Source organism: Galleria mellonella, unplaced genomic scaffold, assembly GCF_026898425.1.
Source record: "Galleria mellonella isolate WM207_F2 unplaced genomic scaffold, CSIRO_AGI_GalMel_v1 utg10765, whole genome shotgun sequence".
Taxonomy (NCBI): Eukaryota; Metazoa; Arthropoda; class Insecta; order Lepidoptera; family Pyralidae; genus Galleria; species Galleria mellonella.
The window spans coordinates 44,968-65,204 of NW_026441971.1; the positions used below are offsets into that span (position 1 = coordinate 44,968).

General features: G+C 39.8%; 1 protein-coding gene and 1 pseudogene across 1 annotated transcript; both read right to left on the reverse strand.

Annotated features, from left to right (window-relative positions):
• Positions 1-6,632: 6,632 nt before the first annotated feature.
• LOC128200041 (collagenase-like) lies at positions 6,633-9,640 on the reverse strand (annotated as a pseudogene).
• A 5,005-nt stretch (positions 9,641-14,645) lies between these two features.
• Positions 14,646-17,223, reverse strand: LOC113515096 (collagenase-like). The gene is given in 6 exon segments (XM_026899243.3): positions 14,646-14,818; positions 15,339-15,535; positions 15,730-15,825; positions 16,167-16,434; positions 17,013-17,032; positions 17,035-17,223. Coding segments are annotated over 6 exon segments (852 nt in total). The 5' UTR covers positions 17,201-17,223; the 3' UTR covers positions 14,646-14,713.
• Between the last annotated feature and the right edge of the window lie 3,014 nt (positions 17,224-20,237).

Consider the following 20,237-nt stretch of genomic DNA (forward strand, 5'->3'; position numbering starts at 1 on the left):
GACACTAGACTCTCAGACGCTTGACACTCAGACACCTTTTTGGCCTCAGTTCCGTCGAACCCAAATGTACGAAACAGATATATCATCAGTTTTAATTGACTTTGGCACAGACGGCATGCACGTTATTTACCCTAAAGCCATACAGTTTCCAGCAAAATTCAATTATGGTACGGCTGAAAAAAGGATGTTGCCCTTAGTTTTGTCATGAGCATTCACCGTCCATAAAATGCAGGGCAGCTCCGTCGACCATGCAGTAGTATATTTGGGCTCAAAATGGTTTGAGGAAGGACAAGCATACGTGGCTCTAAGTCGAGTCAAGTCTCTGGAAGGGCTATGTATTGAGGAATTAGATTGTACTAAATTATCAGGTAAGAAACCATGTAATAATGATGCACTGAATGAATTAAATAAAATGAGGAATATTCTGTAAACAATTTCACTAAATACTAAAAACAAGAAAATAAAAATCGGTAAAAAAACTTTTAAGTTAAACGGTTTTATTTTATGTGCACTGAAAACTACAAAATAAATAAATAGTTACTTACCTATCAACCTACGTAGGTGATCTCGGTCATTAATATCTCTGATGGTAGTGGTTGTCATAACATGAACCATGTCAGCGGCCGAAAGGCAGTTCATGAGGGAACACTAACACCAGGGTTTGCTTGGTAGGTAAACTAAGCAGCCCGCACTATAACAAGTAGGTATTTTGACCTTCTAGTTCAGAAATATTTTAGTACTAGGCAGAATAGCTTTTAGGCATATTAGACTAAAATAAAAACGTGGGGCCCCTCTGAAATCATACCTATAGCAGAGCATATCTTATACTTTGGTAGATCATGAGCTCGGCGTTCGCTGGTGAAGCCGTAAAGGCTGGTTATTGATGGTCAAAACCTCCAGTTACGATTATAGTAAGTCGATTCAGCGGACTCTGGACTCCGGAGCTATGAGGTTTCGGATGCGACCGGGATAAACCGCTAGGATGATGATGATGACGATTATAATAAGTCGATGCAATCCACACTTAGTATAGTAGAAAGTAATACAGAAATAGTTAATGAGCCCCACGTTTTTATTTTAGTCTAATATGCCTAAAAGCTATTCTGCCTAGTACTAAAATATTTCTGAACTAGAAGGTCAAAATACCTACTTGTTATAGTGCGGGCTGCTTAGTTTACCTACCAAGCAAACCCTGGTGTTAGTGTTCTCTCATGAACTGCCTTTCGGCCGCTGACATGGTTCATGTTATGACAACCACTACCATCAGAGATATTAATGACCGAGATCACCTACGTAGGTTGATAGGTAAGTAACTATTTATTTATTTTGTAGTTTTCAGTGCACATAAAATAAAACCGTTTAACTTAAAAGTTTTTTTACCGATTTTTATTTTCTTGTTTTTAGTATTTAGTGAAATTGTTTACCGAATATTCCTCATTTTATTTAATTCATTCAGTGCATCATTATTACATGGTTTCTTACCTGATAATTTAGTACAATCTAATTCCTCAATACATAGCCCTTCCAGAGACTTGACTCGACTTAGAGCCACGTATGCTTGTCCTTCCTCAAACCATTTTGAGCCCAAATATACTACTGCATGGTCGACGGAGCTGCCCTGCATTTTATGGACGGTGAATGCTCATGACAAAACTAAGGGCAACATCCTTTTTTCAGCCGTACCATAATTGAATTTTGCTGGAAACTGTATGGCTTTAGGGTAAATAACGTGCATGCCGTCTGTGCCAAAGTCAATTAAAACTGATGATATATCTGTTTCGTACATTTGGGTTCGACGGAACTGAGGCCAAAAAGGTGTCTGAGTGTCAAGCGTCTGAGAGTCTAGTGTCTGAGTGTCTTGTATCCGAGTGTCCAGTGTCTGAGTGTCTAGTGTCTAGTGTTTAGTATCTGAGTGTCGAGTGTCGAGTGTCGAGTGTCGAGTGTCTAGTGTCTGAGTGTCGAGTGTCTGAGTGTCTGGTGTCTAGTGTCTAGTGTTTAGTGTCTGAGTGTCGAGTGACGAGTGTCGACTGTCGAGTGTCGAGTGTCTAGTGTCTAGTGTCTAGTGCCTGAGTGTCTAGTGTCTGAGTGTCTAGTGTCTGAGTGTCTAGTGTCTGAGTGTCTGAGTGTCTAGTGTCGAGTGTCTGAGTGTCTGAGTGTCTAGTGTCTAGTGTCGAGTGTCTGAGTGTCGAGTGTCGAGTGTCGAGTGTCGAGTGTCGAGTGTCGAGTGTCGAGTGTCGAGTGTCGAGTGTCGAGTGTCGAGTATCGAGTGTCGAGTGTCTAGTGTCAGAGTGTCTAGTGTCTGGGTGTCTGAGTGTCTAGTGTCTGAGTGTCTAGTGTCTGAGTGTCTGAGTGTCTAGTGTCGAGTGTCTGAGTGTCTGAGTGTCTAGTGTCGAGTGTCTGAGTGTCGAGTGTCGAGTGTCGAGTGTCGAGTGTCGAGTGTCGAGTGTCAAGTGTCGAGTGTCGAGTGTCGAGAATCGAGTGTCGAGTGTCTAGTGTCAGAGTGTCTAGTGTCTGGGTGTCTGAGTGTCAAGTGTCTGAGAGTCTAGTATCTGAGTGTCTTGTATCCGAGGGTCTAGTGTCTGAGTGTCTAGTGTCTGGGTGTCTGAGTGTCTAGTGTCTGGTGTTTAGTGTCTGAGTGTCTTGTATCCGAGTGTCTAGTGTCTGAGTGTCTAGTGTCTGGGTGTCTGAGTGTCTAGTGTCTAGTGTTTAGTATCTGAGTGTCGAGTGTCGAGTGTCTAGTGTCTGAGTGTCGAGTGTCTGAGTGTCTAGTGTCTAGTGTTTAGTGTCTGAGTGTCGAGTGTCGAGTGTCGAGTGTCGAGTGTCGAGTGTCGAGTGTCTAGTGTCGAGTGTCTAGTGTCTAGTGTCTAGTGTCTGAGTGTCGAGTGTCGAGTGTCTAGTGTCAGAGTGTCTAGTGTCTGGGTGTCTGAGTGTCAAGTGTCTGAGAGTCTAGTGTCTGGGTGTCTTGTATCCGAGTGTCTAGTGTCTGAGTGTCTAGTGTTTAGTGTCGAGTGTCGAGTGTCGAGTGTCGAGTTTCGAGTGTCTAGTGTCTGAGTGTCTAGTGTCTGGGTGTCTGAGTGTCAAGTGTCTGAGAGTCTAGTGTCTGAGTGTCTTGTATCCGAGTGTCGGAGTGTCTAGTGTCTAGTGTTTAGTATCTGAGTGTCGAGTGTCGAGTGTCGAGTGTCTAGTGTCTGAGTGTCGAGTGTCTGAGTGTCTAGTGTCTAGTGTCTAGTGTTTAGTGTCTGAGTGTCGAGTGTCGAGTGTCGAGTGTCGTCGAGTGTCGAGTGTCTGAGTGTCTAGTGTCTGGTGTTTAGTGTCTGAGTGTCGAGTGTCGAGTATCAGAGTGTCTAGTATCTGGGTGTTTGAGTGTCAAGTGTCTGAGAATCTAGTGTCTGAGTGTCTTGTATCCGAGTGTCTAGTGTCTGAGTGTCTAGTGTCTGGGTGTCTGAGTGTCTAGTGTCTAGTGTTAAGTATCTGAGTGTCGAGTGTCGAGTGTCGAGTGTCGAGTGTCGAGTGTCTAGTGTCTGAGTGTCGAGTGTCTGAGTGTCTAGTGTCTAGTGTCTAGTGTTTAGTGTCTGAGTGTCGAGTGTCGAGTGTCGAGTGTCGAGTGTCGAGTGTCGAGTGTCGAGTGTCGAGTGTCGAGTGTCGAGTGTCGAGTGTCGAGTGTCGAGTGTCGAGTGTCGAGTGTCGAGTGTCGAGTGTCGAGTGTCGAGTGTCGAGTGTCGAGTGTCTAGTGTCGAGTGTCTAGTGTCGAGTGTCTAGTGTCTAGTGTCTGAGTGTCGAGTGTCTGAGTGTCTAGTATCTGGTGTTTAGTGTCTGAGTGTCGAGTGTCGAGTGTCGAGTGTCTAGTGTCTGAGTGTCTAGTGTCCGAGTGTCTAGTGTCTGAGTGTCTTGTATCCGAGTGTCTAGTGTCTGTGTGTCTAGGGTCTGGGTGTCTGAGTGTCTAGTGTCTGAGGGTCTAGCGTCTGAGTGTCTAGTGTCCGAGTGTCTAGTGTCTGGGTGTCTCAGTGTAGTCCTATTATTTGATACCCATATTGTGGTGGTTGTGGAAAAATATGTACCTAGTCCGCCATATTGGAACGGCGTCCATCTTGAATTTAAAGTTTTGACATAATCATCGTGTTTTACTAGTGTAGCCCTTTCATTTGATACCCATATTGCGGGGGTTAAGGAAAAAATATGTAATCCGTCATTTTGTATCGGCGGCCATCTTAGATTTATAATGTTATTGATTTTATTATATTGTATTGTCATCTAAATTAAATGTGTGTACCAAATTTCAGATCAATCTGACAACGGGAAGGTGCTTAAATTCCAATTTCTAATTTTGACCCAAATAAATAAATACCGTACAGGTCGAGCTAAATAAAACCGTTTAAAAACCGTTTAATAATAAAACCGTTTAAAAACAATTCGTTTTATAACAGTTCATCCAAAATGAGTGTGTGTGCTCTCGCTCATAATGTAGCTCTCTACCGGTGAAAGAATGTTAAAAATCGGTCGAGTAGTTGTTGAGTTTACCCATTCATTATCATCACATCAGCCTTTGTGGTCCCGCCATAGAATGGGCCACCACTTCCTTTCCCGTGGGTGTCGTACGACGCGACTAAAGGAGAGCGAGCGATGCGCAGCAGCGTTCCGTTTAAAACATCTCTAAAATCCTAACTGCGGTTGCCAACTTGCCTGCCAAGCGTTACAACTTCTGGCAAAACATCCCTTATGGGAAAGATTAACAATTGAAATAATAATAAAAATACAATAAAAATAATAACGAACAATTACCGAAAGCACATTCTGAAGGATGGCACTGAGGACATCTGTCGGGCATGTCGCCATCCCGGAGAGTCACTCAGACATGTGCTTTCGGGTTGTTCAGCTCTTGCCAACACTGAGTACTTGCACAGACACAACCAGGTAGCCAAAATACTCCATCAAGAGCTAGCTCTGAAGTACGGCCTCGCGAATGAGAGGTTGCCGTACTATAAGTACGAGCCCCAGCCGGTCCTCGAAAGCGACAGCGTAAGGCTCTACTGGGACCGATCCATCATCACGGACAGAACCGTTCTTGCGAACAAACCTGATATCGTGGTGATGGATCGGGCACTCTCGAGGGTGTTTTTGGTGGATGTCACCATACCGCATGACGAGAACCTCGTGAAAGCCGAAACCGAGAAGAAGAGAAAATATCTCGACCTGGCTCACGAGGTGACCGAAATGTGGGGGGTGACATCTACCGAAATCATCCCAATCGTTATGTCGGTGAACGGTCTTATCCCAACCAGTCTGGAACAACATCTCAGACGGTTGGGATTCCGAGGCGGCTCACTCCCGGGAAAGATGCAGAAAGCGGTGCTCTTAGATTCTGCCCGCATTGTACGCCGGTTTCTCTCCCTGGGGCCCTGAACCCCGGCCGACTGTGCTTCTGCCGGGGGTTAGTTGCCATCTCCTCTCCTTAAGAGGGGAGATGAGAATTTTAGTGAAATTTAAAAAATAATAATGACGTAGCAACAGGTACTTGGTTTTGTGTAATGAGGTCCCGAGTTCGATTCTCGGTCGTAAAATTGATTCGAGGTCGTCTATTTATCTAGTTGAAGATCACCTTACAGTTTTATTTTATTTTATTTGGGAAACATTAATTTCTTATTACACTTAGTATATACTTACAAATAACATACAAATTAGTGAAGTTTTCATAAGTAAATAGAACATATTTAGCATTGAATAGACAGATATAGCAAATACCCACTCAATAGTAAAAAGTAAGACATTATAGCAAAGATTTTTTTACAACTTAGAATGGCAAACAAGCTGTCGACCCACCTGATGGAAAGTGGTAACCGTCGCCTATAAATATGAGCAGTACCATGGATATAACAGAATATAGTGTTTCGATCACGATACCCCCCATGCGTTGCCATTCCTGAGGACTCAGGTGTTATTCCTCTGTACCCAGTAAATTCACTGCCATATCCCACCCTTCAAACGGAAACACAGCCATGCAAACACAACTGCTTCACGGTTGCAACACGAATGGGATAGAGGTGCCCATGAAACGACTTTTGTACAGTCTCCCTCTGGTAAGGGATCTGGCAAGAGATAAGGAATTTAAGCAACTATAAATACATAATTGTATGTATCTAATTGTTATAGTAAGTAGTTTTATAAATTATATGTATTTGATATTTTTATGCACTACAGGTTTTTGTATTTTATGCACGAAAAATTAATTTAAATATTAATTCACTCTCGCGCCGCCTGCCCATTTCTATCTGTTCTCCTTTAACCAAAGGTTGTCTGTAAGAGATCGCCCTAGCGATAACACCGCCTCTTGTACCTTTATGTGTATATTTCAATCTGTATTTATGTTACTGTATTTCACTCGAATTATTCACTTGTCATTGTATATTTTTATTTATGGTGCAATAAAGAGTTAAATAAATAAATAATTACATAATTAGGTATAGATAACTTGTCTAAGATATTTCCTGTAGGTTATAGTTTAATAGATCTATACTAGTTAATTTACTATTATACTCGTAATTATTGCAAGATTTGAACGAAAATGTATTACCAGTATATTTCGTTTTAATATTGGTTTATTGCTCGTTTTATGAATAGTAAAGAAATTAAAAACCTTTTTAAATTGCTGTAATTACTTTATTATTAATCATTAATACGTATAGAGAGACATTTACAGTCTAGCCTGGATCCAGGAGAGGAAGGAGGTAACGCGGGCGAAACCGGACGGGAAGCCGCGCTGGCAGCCGGAGGCCGAGCCGAACGACACCACACCGACCTGCGGGAGAAACCATAAGTCGAGGTTATATATTTCACGTTTTATCAAGTCCATAGATACCTAATATTTCCTCTAAATGGAAAGGGATTGTTAGTAATGGGGAGGTTAGTCCCCATTGCTATCAATATACACTATCGAGACGACCTCCACACAGTTCCTCCTAGAAATCATCGTGATTTATTTATCGTTGAATTCGTTACAATGTGCCAACTGACCTGCCTTTTCATCCTCACCAATCATCCCTCACCGGTGCCAGCTAGCGTAACATATACCGATAGCGCAAGCGGGGTTACCATTCTATTATCATCCGGAGTTTGCTTAAGTTCCGATTGATACCAGGGTCATATCAGCAAAATTGCGACAATGTCTGTTCTAGTGAAAGACTATATAAAAGTCTTCTGCTGTGAGCACAACTGCGCCTGTATGATAGCCATGCATGTTTCATTACACGATCTTATGAAGACAATTGTAGATAGTTGATCATCATATCATCCTCATATCAGCTTTTAACCGTTCACTGCTAAACAATAGCCTCCCCTTGGGGAGATTTTCCAGTAGTTTCCACGCTTGGCAGCCTAATTAGCAACCGCAGTTAGGTTTTGGAGATGTTTTAAAAGGGTGCTGCTGCTCACCGCTCGCCCTCTCTTCGTCATCTCTTACAACACCCATGGGAAAAGAAGGGATGATCTATTCTCTGCGGAGACCGCACAGCGAAGACAATTGATCATAAAAAATATTATGACAATTCTTTGTTATTATTAGTATTCGAATTTCAGAGCCAACTTACAAAAGCTGATTCATTCGCTAACATAATAGCCGCTGATTATGATGCAATCTTGGCAGACATTGCTGATTACTTTGTTCATATACTATTAGTTTTTAGAATAGATAAATTTATTATTAATAATTCTGACTGATTTATCGGAACTAATCACATATCTTTAAGATTAACGGAATTAGTTTCGAACTAGATAAGGTCTTATGCGTGAGAATCTTTTTCAAATGTGTACAAATATAGACTGAAATGACAATGAACTGTTCCAAATTCGTTGGAACAGTGAGAGGCAAAAGCGTCCAACCAACTGTCAGTCACATATATCTCGAGCAACCCCAATTACTAGAACTAATGACACAGAGCAAAAGAATTTAAAAGTAAACAAAATCGAAGGTACAGACCAGAGTGCGCTGGTTGTTGACCCAGAGCCACAGAGGGCCGCCGGAGTCACCACTGCAGATGTTGCGTCCGCCGGCGCCGCTCACACAGAGCGTGGAGCTGACCACAACGTTGCTACCGTAGGTGGAGGCGCACACCGCGTTGGTGATGATCTGCAGCTGCACTTGACTCAAGATCTGGTTGTTGGAGATTCCACTGCCTGAAATTGTTAATAAAAAGAGTATGATGCTAGTAAAATGAAAATTAAAATGAATACGAATCCAAAAATTTCATTATTGTTATTTGCCAATATTAAAGAACTTACTGTCGGAGGTGCGTCCGAAGCCAGCAGCCCAAGCCCAGTTACCAGCCAGGTTGACATTGCCCAGACCAGTGGGCAGCCTCACGGGCTGGATGTTGTCTGTCAACACAAGGATTGCATTTAAATTTCTGTACACGATCACAACAATTATCGATGTAGGTAAATTAATATCTTATGTTTTGGTCACATTAGAAGGATATCGGCACTGCCTTTCCCCCATTATTAAGGATAGTATTGTATAACAATGCTAAATTGTGAAGTTAGCTCTTTATATAATGATGACAGCTAACAAATACTAACTGGTATAGGTGACCCAGCTGAGGCCGATGATGGCGATGTCGTTGTTCAGGTTGTTGGGGTTGTAGTTGGCGTGTACGGCGACGGAGGAGGAGGTGATACGGGTACCGCCGGAGAACAGGCGGAGGAGCCCAGCACGATGGTCAACTGTCTCGCGTTCTGACGGCCGTCGAACCAGCAGTGGGCGGCGGTGACTGCTCTGGTGTTGGAGAGGAGAGAGGAACCGCACAGAGGTACCACCAGATTGTAGAGTGATCAACAATCCACCCTAAACATAAAGAAATAAGTAAGACTTTTCTTTTGATTCTAAAGCTATTATTCTGACAAGGCGAATGTAGATTGTCGACTAAATTATTAGCTAATTATTAGTTAAAATTAAAGTTTTCAATGCGGTGGTATTTTTTTAATGTTTGTTGCCACATAAATTAGATTTTTGGATTTTTTTTTTTTATATGAAAGGATACTTTTAAAAATTTCCATAGTACTACTATGGAAATTTGGTCAAAGTCGGTTTAATAGTTCAGTTTTTAAATAATAATAACTGGCTTTTTAAATCAATATAATTGATATTGCCACAACGGAAGTGGGTTTTTCGTGGGACATAATTCTAATTATTTTGTCATGCTAAGCTTCACTCTTCGTATGCAGGCCTAATTTTGTTACAAATGAATGTCATTCTATGCATTAATATACAGTTCCATCAGTGAATACTTAAATAAAAAAAAAGTAGAAAATAAGGCCAACGTTTCTGATTTGAAAATTTTGAATAGTTTTCAAGATTGACCTCAAGATTGGGAATGCCATAATAAATAAAAAAGTGAAAAATATTAGAACTACTTCGAAAATCTCAGAATATGAAGGCAGTCATAAAATATGTGAGTACTCACCAAGTGAGGGTGGTTGCCGAGAGCCGCGGCGGAACCGCCGACGATCCTGGATCCATCGAAGTCAGCAGCCTCCTCGCTCCTCTTGATGGCGGCCGCCAGAGGGATGCCCACGTTCTCGTGGTAGTAGAGCCGATCGGCTCCTCGGCCAGCACCGAGCCCACCAGCGCGATCAGCAGCAGGAGTTTCATTGTTGCACACGGAACTAAGTGATGATAATAATCGGCTCTACTGTCGACCTTTATATATACCAGTTCAAATCATCAATCTTGTCTTAATCAATGAGATTAACATTTTTAAAGATTCATTTAGATATTCTGTCAGATTATCAGCGTCGTGCAGATTAAATATAGCGATCGATAAAAAAGTTCTTGGAATTTATACGAAGCAGCGGTTTTGAATGTATAATGTCTGCCATCCAATATCAGAAATATGAGTTGAGATGACTTATGTGAAATTATGAAAAATGAATGCATAAAATTTAACAGAGATTGTTTAGAATACAAATTAAATTGTGCTATTAAGCAAAATATTAATTTAGAAATTTAGAAAAGTGCTATATTCACACATGTTACATAGGGAGTTCCACAGGGATCAATATTGGGACTCTTCTTATTCATTTGTAATATAGCAAAGCTACTAACTACGAGTTTACATATATTTTAAATTCACTGTAGAGATTAACGTGACGCGATTACAGGAAAATAGTACCTGCATACTTCATTTTTAAAGTTCCATACCTCCAAAGGTAAAAACGAAACCCTCATGTCTTTTTTTTATGCAACTTAGAATGGCAAACAGGCTGACGGCCCACCTGATGGTAAGTGGTAACCGTCACCTATACACATGAGCAGTACCATGGACATAACAGAGTATACTGCTTCGCCCATGATAACGCCCATGCGTTGTCATTCTTGAGGATTCAGGTGTTATTCCTCTGTACTCTGTAAATTCACGCCATATCCCATCCTTTATACCGAAACATAGCCATGCAAACATAACTGCTTCACAGTAGAAACACGAATGTGACAGAGATACCCAAGCAATCGACTTTTGTACAAAGTCTCCCTCTGGTAATGTAATAAGCTCATGTCTATAGGCGACGGTTACCACTTTCCATCAGGTGGGCCGTCAGCTTGTTTATTTTAAATTAAATGTACAAAGGTGAGTATAACTCTTCATGAGTTCTCTTCCAGCAAATATAGAAAGGAAAGAACGATCAATCGATCAAACTTAGCACGGGAGGCTCGAGTTTTGTCATTTTACAACCAAAGTTTTTAAAATAAAAAATATTCGGTTTAACTGGTAGGAAAGAATACGTGAGTTCCCGGTATAGGATAGGCTACCTCTTCCTTTCTCGTGGGTGTAGTAAGAGGCGACTAAGGGAGCGCGAGGGATGGGCAGCAGCGTCCTTCTTAACACACCATCAACGGCTAACTGCAGTTACGAATCCGCCTACCAAGCGTGGCAACAACTGGGAAAACTCCCTTAATGAGGGAGGAGTATAATGATGATGAAAAAAATGCCAATGATTTAGATGACATCCTGTATGTGTTCATTTGATACAGCCTGTATAAATATAGGTGTGTCATAATTGATAAGATTATCAGTCTAGTTATGTATGTGGCTTAATGATATAATATGTCATTGTTGCATTGGATTACTAGCTAGCTGATCCGACCCAGCTTTACACGGGTGCCTACAGATAAGACTCTACATACTAGTCATCAGCCGTGACTTCCTGCACGTGTCACATGTACGCCATATGTATTACAATTTTATATAAGTGTCTCATCTTGTGCTGCGCGACTGTGGAACAGGCTACCTGCTGACATACGGTATAGTCCCTCCATTACTTCCTTCAAGAAAAGATTGAAATCTTATATATATATATATATATATATATATATATATATATATATATATATTTTTTTTTTGATGAGTGAAAATGGTATGGTAACCCCGCCTGCGCTAACGGGATACGCTGACGGAGCACCAGTGAAGGATGATAGATGAGAATGAAAACAGGCCAGTTAGCCCATCATGATGAATTCATCAGGAATTAACCATGATAGTTTACAGGGGGAACCGCGAGGAGGTCGGCTTGGTTGGGTATATTGCTAGCAATGGGATTCTCAGTCTCCATTACTAACAATCTCTTCCCCCCCTATTATATATATTATACATATGTATAATAATTTATTTATTTATAATTTGTGTATGTTTGTTTTATTTACATTATTTTTACTTGTACCTTTCCTACACTAGGTTACCCGCCAATTAATTATTTTCTCTAACTGCACTGGGTTGGCTAGAAGAGATCTGGCTTTTAGAGATAAGCCCTCCCTTGCTAACAAGTTGTTAAACTAACCGCTGTATCTTTTGTTCAAGTGCTACAAACAATATATATAAATGTCACACATTTAAATAAATCGCCATCTATGACGTGAGTTATAAAAAGAATCAGGCGACCAGCATCTGGAACAGCCCAAAGTACCCACCTCCGAACTAAACAGAAAAATTTGTAAGCCACGAAGATGGTAAGCAAGCATACAGCTTGCCTGATGGTAGACAATCACTGTGTGCTATATAATAGACATTATTATTCTGATTTCTATTAATTTTTTAACGATTTTTACATACAAATGCACAACAGGAATTTTGTGAATTTACTACATATAATATGTCTTCTCTGACAATTGTTTCAACTTCATCTTGTAATCTTCAGGGGGCGTATGGCGATTTGCGTCACAGCGTCTCACCTCGCACTGAGGGTCGCAGCTCGCAGAGCTAGTGAAGACTTCAAATCCTCATCATTTCAGCCATTATCCGTCCACTGCGTTTGTCCGAAGACTTCAATGCGAGTTACGAAAACAGTACCTAAGTTTATAAAATTCCCGTTGTGCATGTATTTTCTACCTTCCATTGCACTTTATAAATCCCTATTCAGATTCAGCAGTATTGAAAAAAAGCGTTTCATATAAAATTTTATTTATCTTCACAAAATCACCATAGGGAAATTTTGTATAAAAGTCCTTTGCTTGGATACCTCTGTCCCATTCGTGTTTCTATTGTGAAGTAGTTGTGTTTGCATGACTGTTTCGGTTTGAAGGGTGGAATAGGACAGTGAATTTACGGGGTGCAGAGGAATCACATCTGAGTCCTCAGGAAAAGGCAACGCATAGGGGGTATCATGGGCTAAAGTATACTCTGCTATGTCCATGATACTGCTCATGTCTATAGGCGACGGTTACCACTTTCCATCAGGTTGGGTGTCAGATTGTTTGCCATTCTAAGTTGCATTAAAAAAATTAACATGACACTATATATATATGAGTTATTTCTTTGGGTCCTCGCCAAAACAGAGGTAACCAAGCAAACGATTTTTGTACAAAACTTCTCTCTGGTGGCATTACATATAACGACGGTACACAAATGAAAAACATTCTTTAAATTTCTATAGTTTAATAACGACAGATACATTCACAATTTCTCTTGGATCCAGGACAGGAAGGACGTGACCCGGACAAATCCTATAGGTGCTGTGCTAGGTGATAGTCAGACGCCGAGAAGAACGACGCAACACCGATCCGAGGAGACAAGAATTTATCTTTAGATGTTTACTTCTCTATATAGTTTAGAGCAAACTCGCTTCTCGCCGTCTGTACGCTTAGATCTTTTAAACTACGCAACGGATTTTAATGCTGCTTTTATCAATAGATAGAGTGATTCAAAAGGAAGGTTTATACGTATATTTTATACGTTTATATTTTGTTTTTTTTTCCTATTTAAGAGCTGCGCTCTTGTCAGTTGAGTTTTGCCACTCACTACGATGTTCAGCGAGTCTCTTTAACTCTTGATACGACACGACACCATAGTGCGCTGTCGTCCATTCCACAGCCACATCGGACCACCGGAATCACCGTCGCACGTGCTACTGTTGAAAATATCACTGCCCACGCAGAGGGTGGAGTCGGTGACGACATCGGCGCCGTAGGTGGCGGCGCACGCGGAGTTGGTGGTAACTTGCAGTTGCAGGTGGCGCAGGTGCCGGCGGGCGGTGATGTCATGGACTGAGGACACAGTAACACATTTATACTGACCACGCACAACCATTCTTTGGAATCAACTTCCAGCGGCAGTATTTCCGAACCGATACGACAACATAACCTTCAAGAAAAGAGTATATTCCTTTTTAAAAGGCCGGCAGCACACCTGCAATGCCGCTGGTGTTGTAGGTGATCATGGGCGGCGGTAGTCACTTACCATCAGGTGAGCCGCATGCTCGTTTGCCCCCTGTGTTGTAAAAAAATATATGCAGTTTTATTAGAAGCCCAATAAAGTGGGCTTACAAAGAACAAAAAATTTATCAAATACATAACTAATAACAAAAAAATTACTGTATGTTTTTTTAACTGATGTAATGAAGTATTGTTGTTAATGGATGATAATGGAATGGTTCCTGCCTGCGCTAACACTGTCTGATATACGCTGGCGGGGTACTAGTGATGAATTACAGACTAGAATGAAAAGGCAGGTCAGTTAGTCTATTGTGATGGATAACTTGAGATTTTACTACTTAGATAGATTACACCTACTTTAGATTGTATATACAATTAAAAAATATATTAGTTTTCAAGCTTAACATTCAGAAATACAACTGCGAAAACCGTATCAATTTCGTGCAACAGTAACGCTGTCACAAACTTTGGCTTCTATTGCCCCAATACCTACATCAAATCATTTTTCTTAAATATATAGACTACTATATCAGGAACATTCCCTTTGTGCTTCTTTTCAAAATAGTTTTAATAGCGAAGTATACTTGTTAACGTTAATTAATGTTATGCAGCAATCCTTAATATGACCTTGATATCTGTTAAATAAATTATATTACTGACCAAAGTCCTAAAGTAAAGCTGTAACATGGCCGCAAAATTTGGGATGCAAGACCATTTATCATTTGTTTTTTATCTGTATACTGTTAAACACAGATCCCTCACTGGCTATCGTATCGTCCTGATCCTAATCTACCAACATTCTTTGACATTGCAAGAAATCAGTGGATACAAGTGGCTCGAGGTCGGGGAAGGCTTACATTCAGTAGTGGGCAGTTAACAGCTGTTATAATGGTAGTAATGTTGATTATTACTCCAATTGGTTGTTGCATTCTTAATGGTAAATAAATTGAAAACACTTTTAGACCGCTGTAATTACTTTAATGTTTAATCAATAAAATGAATAGCATAAATAGGCGGACACATTTACAATCTAGCTTGGATCCAGGACAGGAAGGACGTGACACGGGCGAAACCGGCGGGGAAGCCACGCTGGCAACCGGACGCCGAGCCGAACGACACCACACCGATCTGTGGAAGGACAAAAAAATTAACGTCATATTTTTTCTTACATAGAAAACTAAGATTTTCGAGAGTTTATTCGAGTTTCTAAAATAGCATTTGTGTTAGTTAAAGCTGTGGATTAGTAATAAGAATTTATTATTTAAAAACAATCACAAATTTCTTGGTACACTGGACAAGCAGATGGTTCATTTAATAATATTGACTTAATTTTCATAAAGTTTTTAGAAAAGATTAATCATTTATTAAAAACAAAAGTTGGTCTAATGATTAAATCTTAAAACAGACATTGGCCAAACCCACCCAGTGGAATCAACAAAGTTGAGCAAAAAGGATTTGTAACGGTAACAGCTGCTTTTATTGTAGTTTCTTCTTAACAGATAACTTTCCAAATTACAATGTAAAGTCACAAAAAATTCCAATTTAAAAGAATTCTTGTATCTACTTAAATAAAGTTTTTCAAAAATGCAAAAAGTGAGAAGACTCGACTCTATGTAACTGAAACAGGATGAAGGAAGGGTATACAGACCAGTGTGCGCTCGTTGTTGTTCCACAGCCACAGAGGACCGCCAGAGTCACCGCCGCAGGTGCTGCGTCCGCCAGCGCCGCTCACACACAGCGTGGAGCTGACCACGACGCTGGTGCCGTAGGTGGAGGCGCACACCGCGTTGGTGATGACCTGCAGCTGCACGTGGCTCAAGAACTGGTTGTTGGAGATTCCAGTGCCTGAAAATAATCGATAAAGTGTAAAGTTTTTGCATAATAATATAAACTACCTTTCAAAATGGTATTAAAAGGCATAAAAAATAAGCTAACTTGTAGTTCAGTAATCTAAACTTATCAAGTTTAAAAGATTTGTAATGGATATTCAGGAAACTTAATTCTTTGATATTAGTACATAATTTGAAATATGTCCTTACTGTCAGATGTGCGTCCGAAACCAGCCGCCCAAGCCCAACTGCCTACGAAGTTGTTGTTGGTCAAGCCAGTGGGCAGCCTGACCGGTTGGATGTTGTCTGTGAGCAAATATCATTATTTTAAACTCTAAATACTGGCAATAGAATAAAAGAAATCATTTCGGTAATTAATCTGTAGATAAAGTTATACTCTCTTTTAATTTCATTCAAGAATTACAATGAATAGAAAATAAAGGCCAAATTATTGGACAAAATCCTCTTCTTTTTGTATTTCTAAATTAAGAGCTCACTGTACGAATGAGTAGTTTTACCGGAATTGAACTTTTTTAAACTGTTAATGTTATTTTTTTAAAGGAACTACCTGTATATTATGATGTAGTGTACTCGAATCCGAACAATAGTTAGGTTAATATAATTGTTATTTGCTAACAAATACTAACTGCTGTAGGTAACCCAGCTCAGGTTGATGATGGCGATGTCGTTGTTCAAGTTGTTGGGACTGTAGTTGGCGTGAACGGAGACGGAGGAGGTTGTGATGCGGGTACCGCCGGAGAACAGGCGGAGGGAGCCCAGCACGATGGTCAACTGTCTCGCGTTCTGACGGCCGTCGAACCAGCAGTGGGCGGCGGTGACTGCTCTGGTGTTGGAGAGGAGAGAGGAACCGCACACAGAGGTACCGCCGGATTGCAGAGTGATCAATAATCCACCCTATAAATTAGAAAATAAGTCTTTTGGTTACATTTTAATTTAATCAAAAGTACCTGTACTTTTTGTTACAGAATTTACACGAAGATATAAATTAATTGACATATTTAATTCTTTTTTATTACGGTCAATTAAGAGTATATTTCCATTGACAAATTGAAATTTATATATTTTTATAAAAGTTAAAATGGGAAAATATCTAATAGCCCATCTGATGAAAAACGATTGCCTTACTAACTTAACTAAACCATGAATATTACTGAATAAACGATGACGCCCATAGTAGCTCTCATATTTTTCGCTTCCTGAGAACTAAGGATAATGCCTCTGTACCGAGATGATAGAGTCACAAATACCCGATTATATCTTTACATATTATTGACAATTTACATCATATACTAAATATTGTAGTCATGTATGTCTTTAGGTTCTTGTAAACTATTGGATACACTCTAGTCAAATTATTAACTTGTAATATTAATTGAAAAAAGACCAAATATTGGAGTTTTATTACGAGCCAATAAGACTCGGTTTAAAAAGTGAAAATCATACCAACACCTCAGGAATCTGTGAGCACTCACCAAGTGAGGGTGGTCGCCGAGGATGCGGCCGATCCGCCGACGATCCTGGATCCATCGAAGTCGCCCGCCTCCTCGCTCCTCTTGATGGCGGCCGCCAGAGGGATGCCCACGTTCTCGTGGTAGTAGAGCCCGATCGGCTCCTCGGCCAGCACCGAGCCCACCAGCGCGACCAGCAGCAGGAGTTTCATTTTTGCACACAAAATAGTACGAGTTTGATAACAGCCGTGTCCATGATGGTTATTTATATATACTAATTTAGGATATCAATCTTTGTTTAATCACTTGGATTAACATTTTACGTTTAATTTAGATACATTGTCAGGTTATCAGCGCATTTAGATTAGACATATATGTCGTCTGATTAAATTAGTGCATCCATAAATTTTCATTGTCTTACAAATTTCCAAATTGTTTAAAAATAGACCATCGCCTACAGATATAAGCAGTACTATGGATATATCAGGATATACTGATGCTTACGGTACAATTCCTAAGGACTAAGGTATTATGCCTTAGTATTTTGTAGTTTCCCTACAATATTCCACCCGCCTTTAAATGGCACTGAATTTATTGGAGTAAGTACCCGGGTGTGCATGTTATGTAGCAATTTATCGCATGTTATTGGTTCAGTACCAATGTCATTCAAGAACGCACCGGTCGAGATCTACAAATAATTAGAATCTTCACCAATTTATTTATTTATTTCTTTTATTTACTTAAGCGCAGCGTCCGAAAATCTTTTTTTTTTTACAACACAGGGGACAAATGACTCACCTGACGGTAAGTGACTACCGCCGCCCATGATCACCCACAACACCAACGGCATTGCAGCTGTGGTGTCGGCTTTAAAAAAGAATAAGCTCTTTTCTTAAAGGTTATGATGTCGTATCTGTTCAGAAATACTGCTGCTGGAAGTTGATTCTTAGGAATAGTTGTGCTTGAAAAAAAGTGCCTCAAAAAACGCTTGGTGGAAGTCCGACACTCGTCCAGATGGTTGGAATGAAACTTTAGTTTAGGGCAGGTGGTACGGTGGTGAAAATCAGCAGCAAATATCAATCCGAATAATTCATCAGAACAGTTTCATGATACCACAGGTCACAGAGTTCCTAACTCTGTGACCTGTGGACCTATTCCTAATAAATAATTCCATTCCCTGAAGCACCACATCGGTGATGGTCTCGGCGATGGCATCGGGATCATCCAATGTGAAGCAAACCTGCCTTCATGGGTAGGATGCCAAAAATTCGCATCTCATCCCAATCTGCCGACCTGTAGTGCCAAATGCGATGTCTTCTCGTAGAACGAGGTGGAATCGGGCTCATGAGAGGTACTTCGCTCCACACCGAACAACGATCCTATGCCACATGTTTTCATGCAAAATACCTCAGTTTGAAAACAAAGTTTGCGTATTGCTAGTAATGACCTACTGAACTGAAACATATTCCTAAAGACGTCCCAAAAAATATGCTCGCCATAATGAATGAAGGAGTAGTCAAAAACAGATAGAATAATATGCGTTTATGTAAATAATTTAAAACTTTAATATCTACAACTATATCAAACTAACTATACCAGAGGGAGACTTTGTACAAAAGTCGTTTGCTTGAGTACCTCTGTCCCATTCGTGTTTCTACCGTGAAGCAGTTGTGTTTGCATGGCTGTGACTGTGTGTGTGGGATATGGCGTGAATTTATAGCGTACAGAGAAATAACATCTGAGTCCTCAGAAATGTCAACGCATGGGGGTATCATGGTCGAAACAGTATACTCCGTTATATCCATGGTACTGCTCATGTCTATAGGCGACGGTTACCACTTTTCATCAGGTGAGCCGTCAGCTTGTTTGCCATTCTAAGTTGTATATAAAAATGGTAAAGGTCATAAGCTTTTTTTAAATCCCGGTCCGTGAACATATTACTGTCACTCAGACGAAGTCGCGGGGACAAGCTAGTACTAAATAAGTCTTATTATGCTTATTATATTGTTTTTGGGACGATTTGAAATAAAAGCGAACAAAAGCGTTCGAGTGCCAGTATTTCTCGACCGGAGTTTCCAGCCAAACTAGAGTGCAGGGTAATACAATAAAGGTACAGAAGTACTAAGAATATGTCCTGTATGTTTCTTTATTTAATTGACATTAAAATTAGAAATATATATATTAGAGATATATGATATGTAAAGTCGTTTGACATTCATTAATTTAAATTTGGCGCGCATTAAGAGTTAAATAATACACTACTAAGCTATTATGTATTATTTATTTATGTATCAATGTTTTAAGTATGTGACATATTTTATAAAATTAGGGTATGATGAGGCTGACATATCTTTATAGGATAAAAGCCTCTAAATAAAAAAGATAAAAAAAAAGAGTTGAATCAAATTGTCAGAATAACTTGTCAGTACAGATGGGCAAAGCACCGGGTTTAAACCCGGTGCTTTGGTAAAAACCCAATAAACACCCATAAACTCCCATAATCACCCAAAAAAATAGGTTCTTACGTATTTTTTTGAAAATATATAAGTAATACCAATAAATTATTTTTATAAATTGTATTGATCAATTCTACAATATTAAATAAAACGTTAACTAATAATATTTCAGGAAATTTTAAAAATCTATATATAATAAAATGAAAGTAATTAATTTTCAGTGTTTTCATGTTGCAGTTGATCAACATGTTGGCCTTTTGCTTCCCGTAGATACTTTAAAATTTCTTCATAACACCTCGTTCGCACACATGGCCGTATATATTTAAATTCTTGAGCCACTAACAGTCCGAAATACTCATTTCTTTTATCCTCTTCTCCATAAATTAAGCATTTAGAACAGTTTGTTTCTTCTTTCAGTAAATTTTCTTTTACTTTATCCTCGTTTTTTTCTTTGTTGCGACGACGCTGGGTAAATCATCTGGACACTGGGTCTCACTATCGCCAAATATATTTGGAGATCGGCTTCGGCTACGGCTTGGCAGACATTTTTTTCTTTCTACAATTTTAAATTAAATTTATTAGAATAAATGCTTCGAACACACGCGATCTAAGTACCTTTTGTGTTTATTATACCTTACCTACCTAGGTATAAAAAGAGTACTTACGTAGATTTTCTTTTATTAACTGTTTTATACGAAGATCTTGATCTCTCAAATTAGCATCCATTTTACTTCCAGTGATTATCAACTAAATTAATAATCCACAAAGTATTAAATAACGTTTTTATGAAATA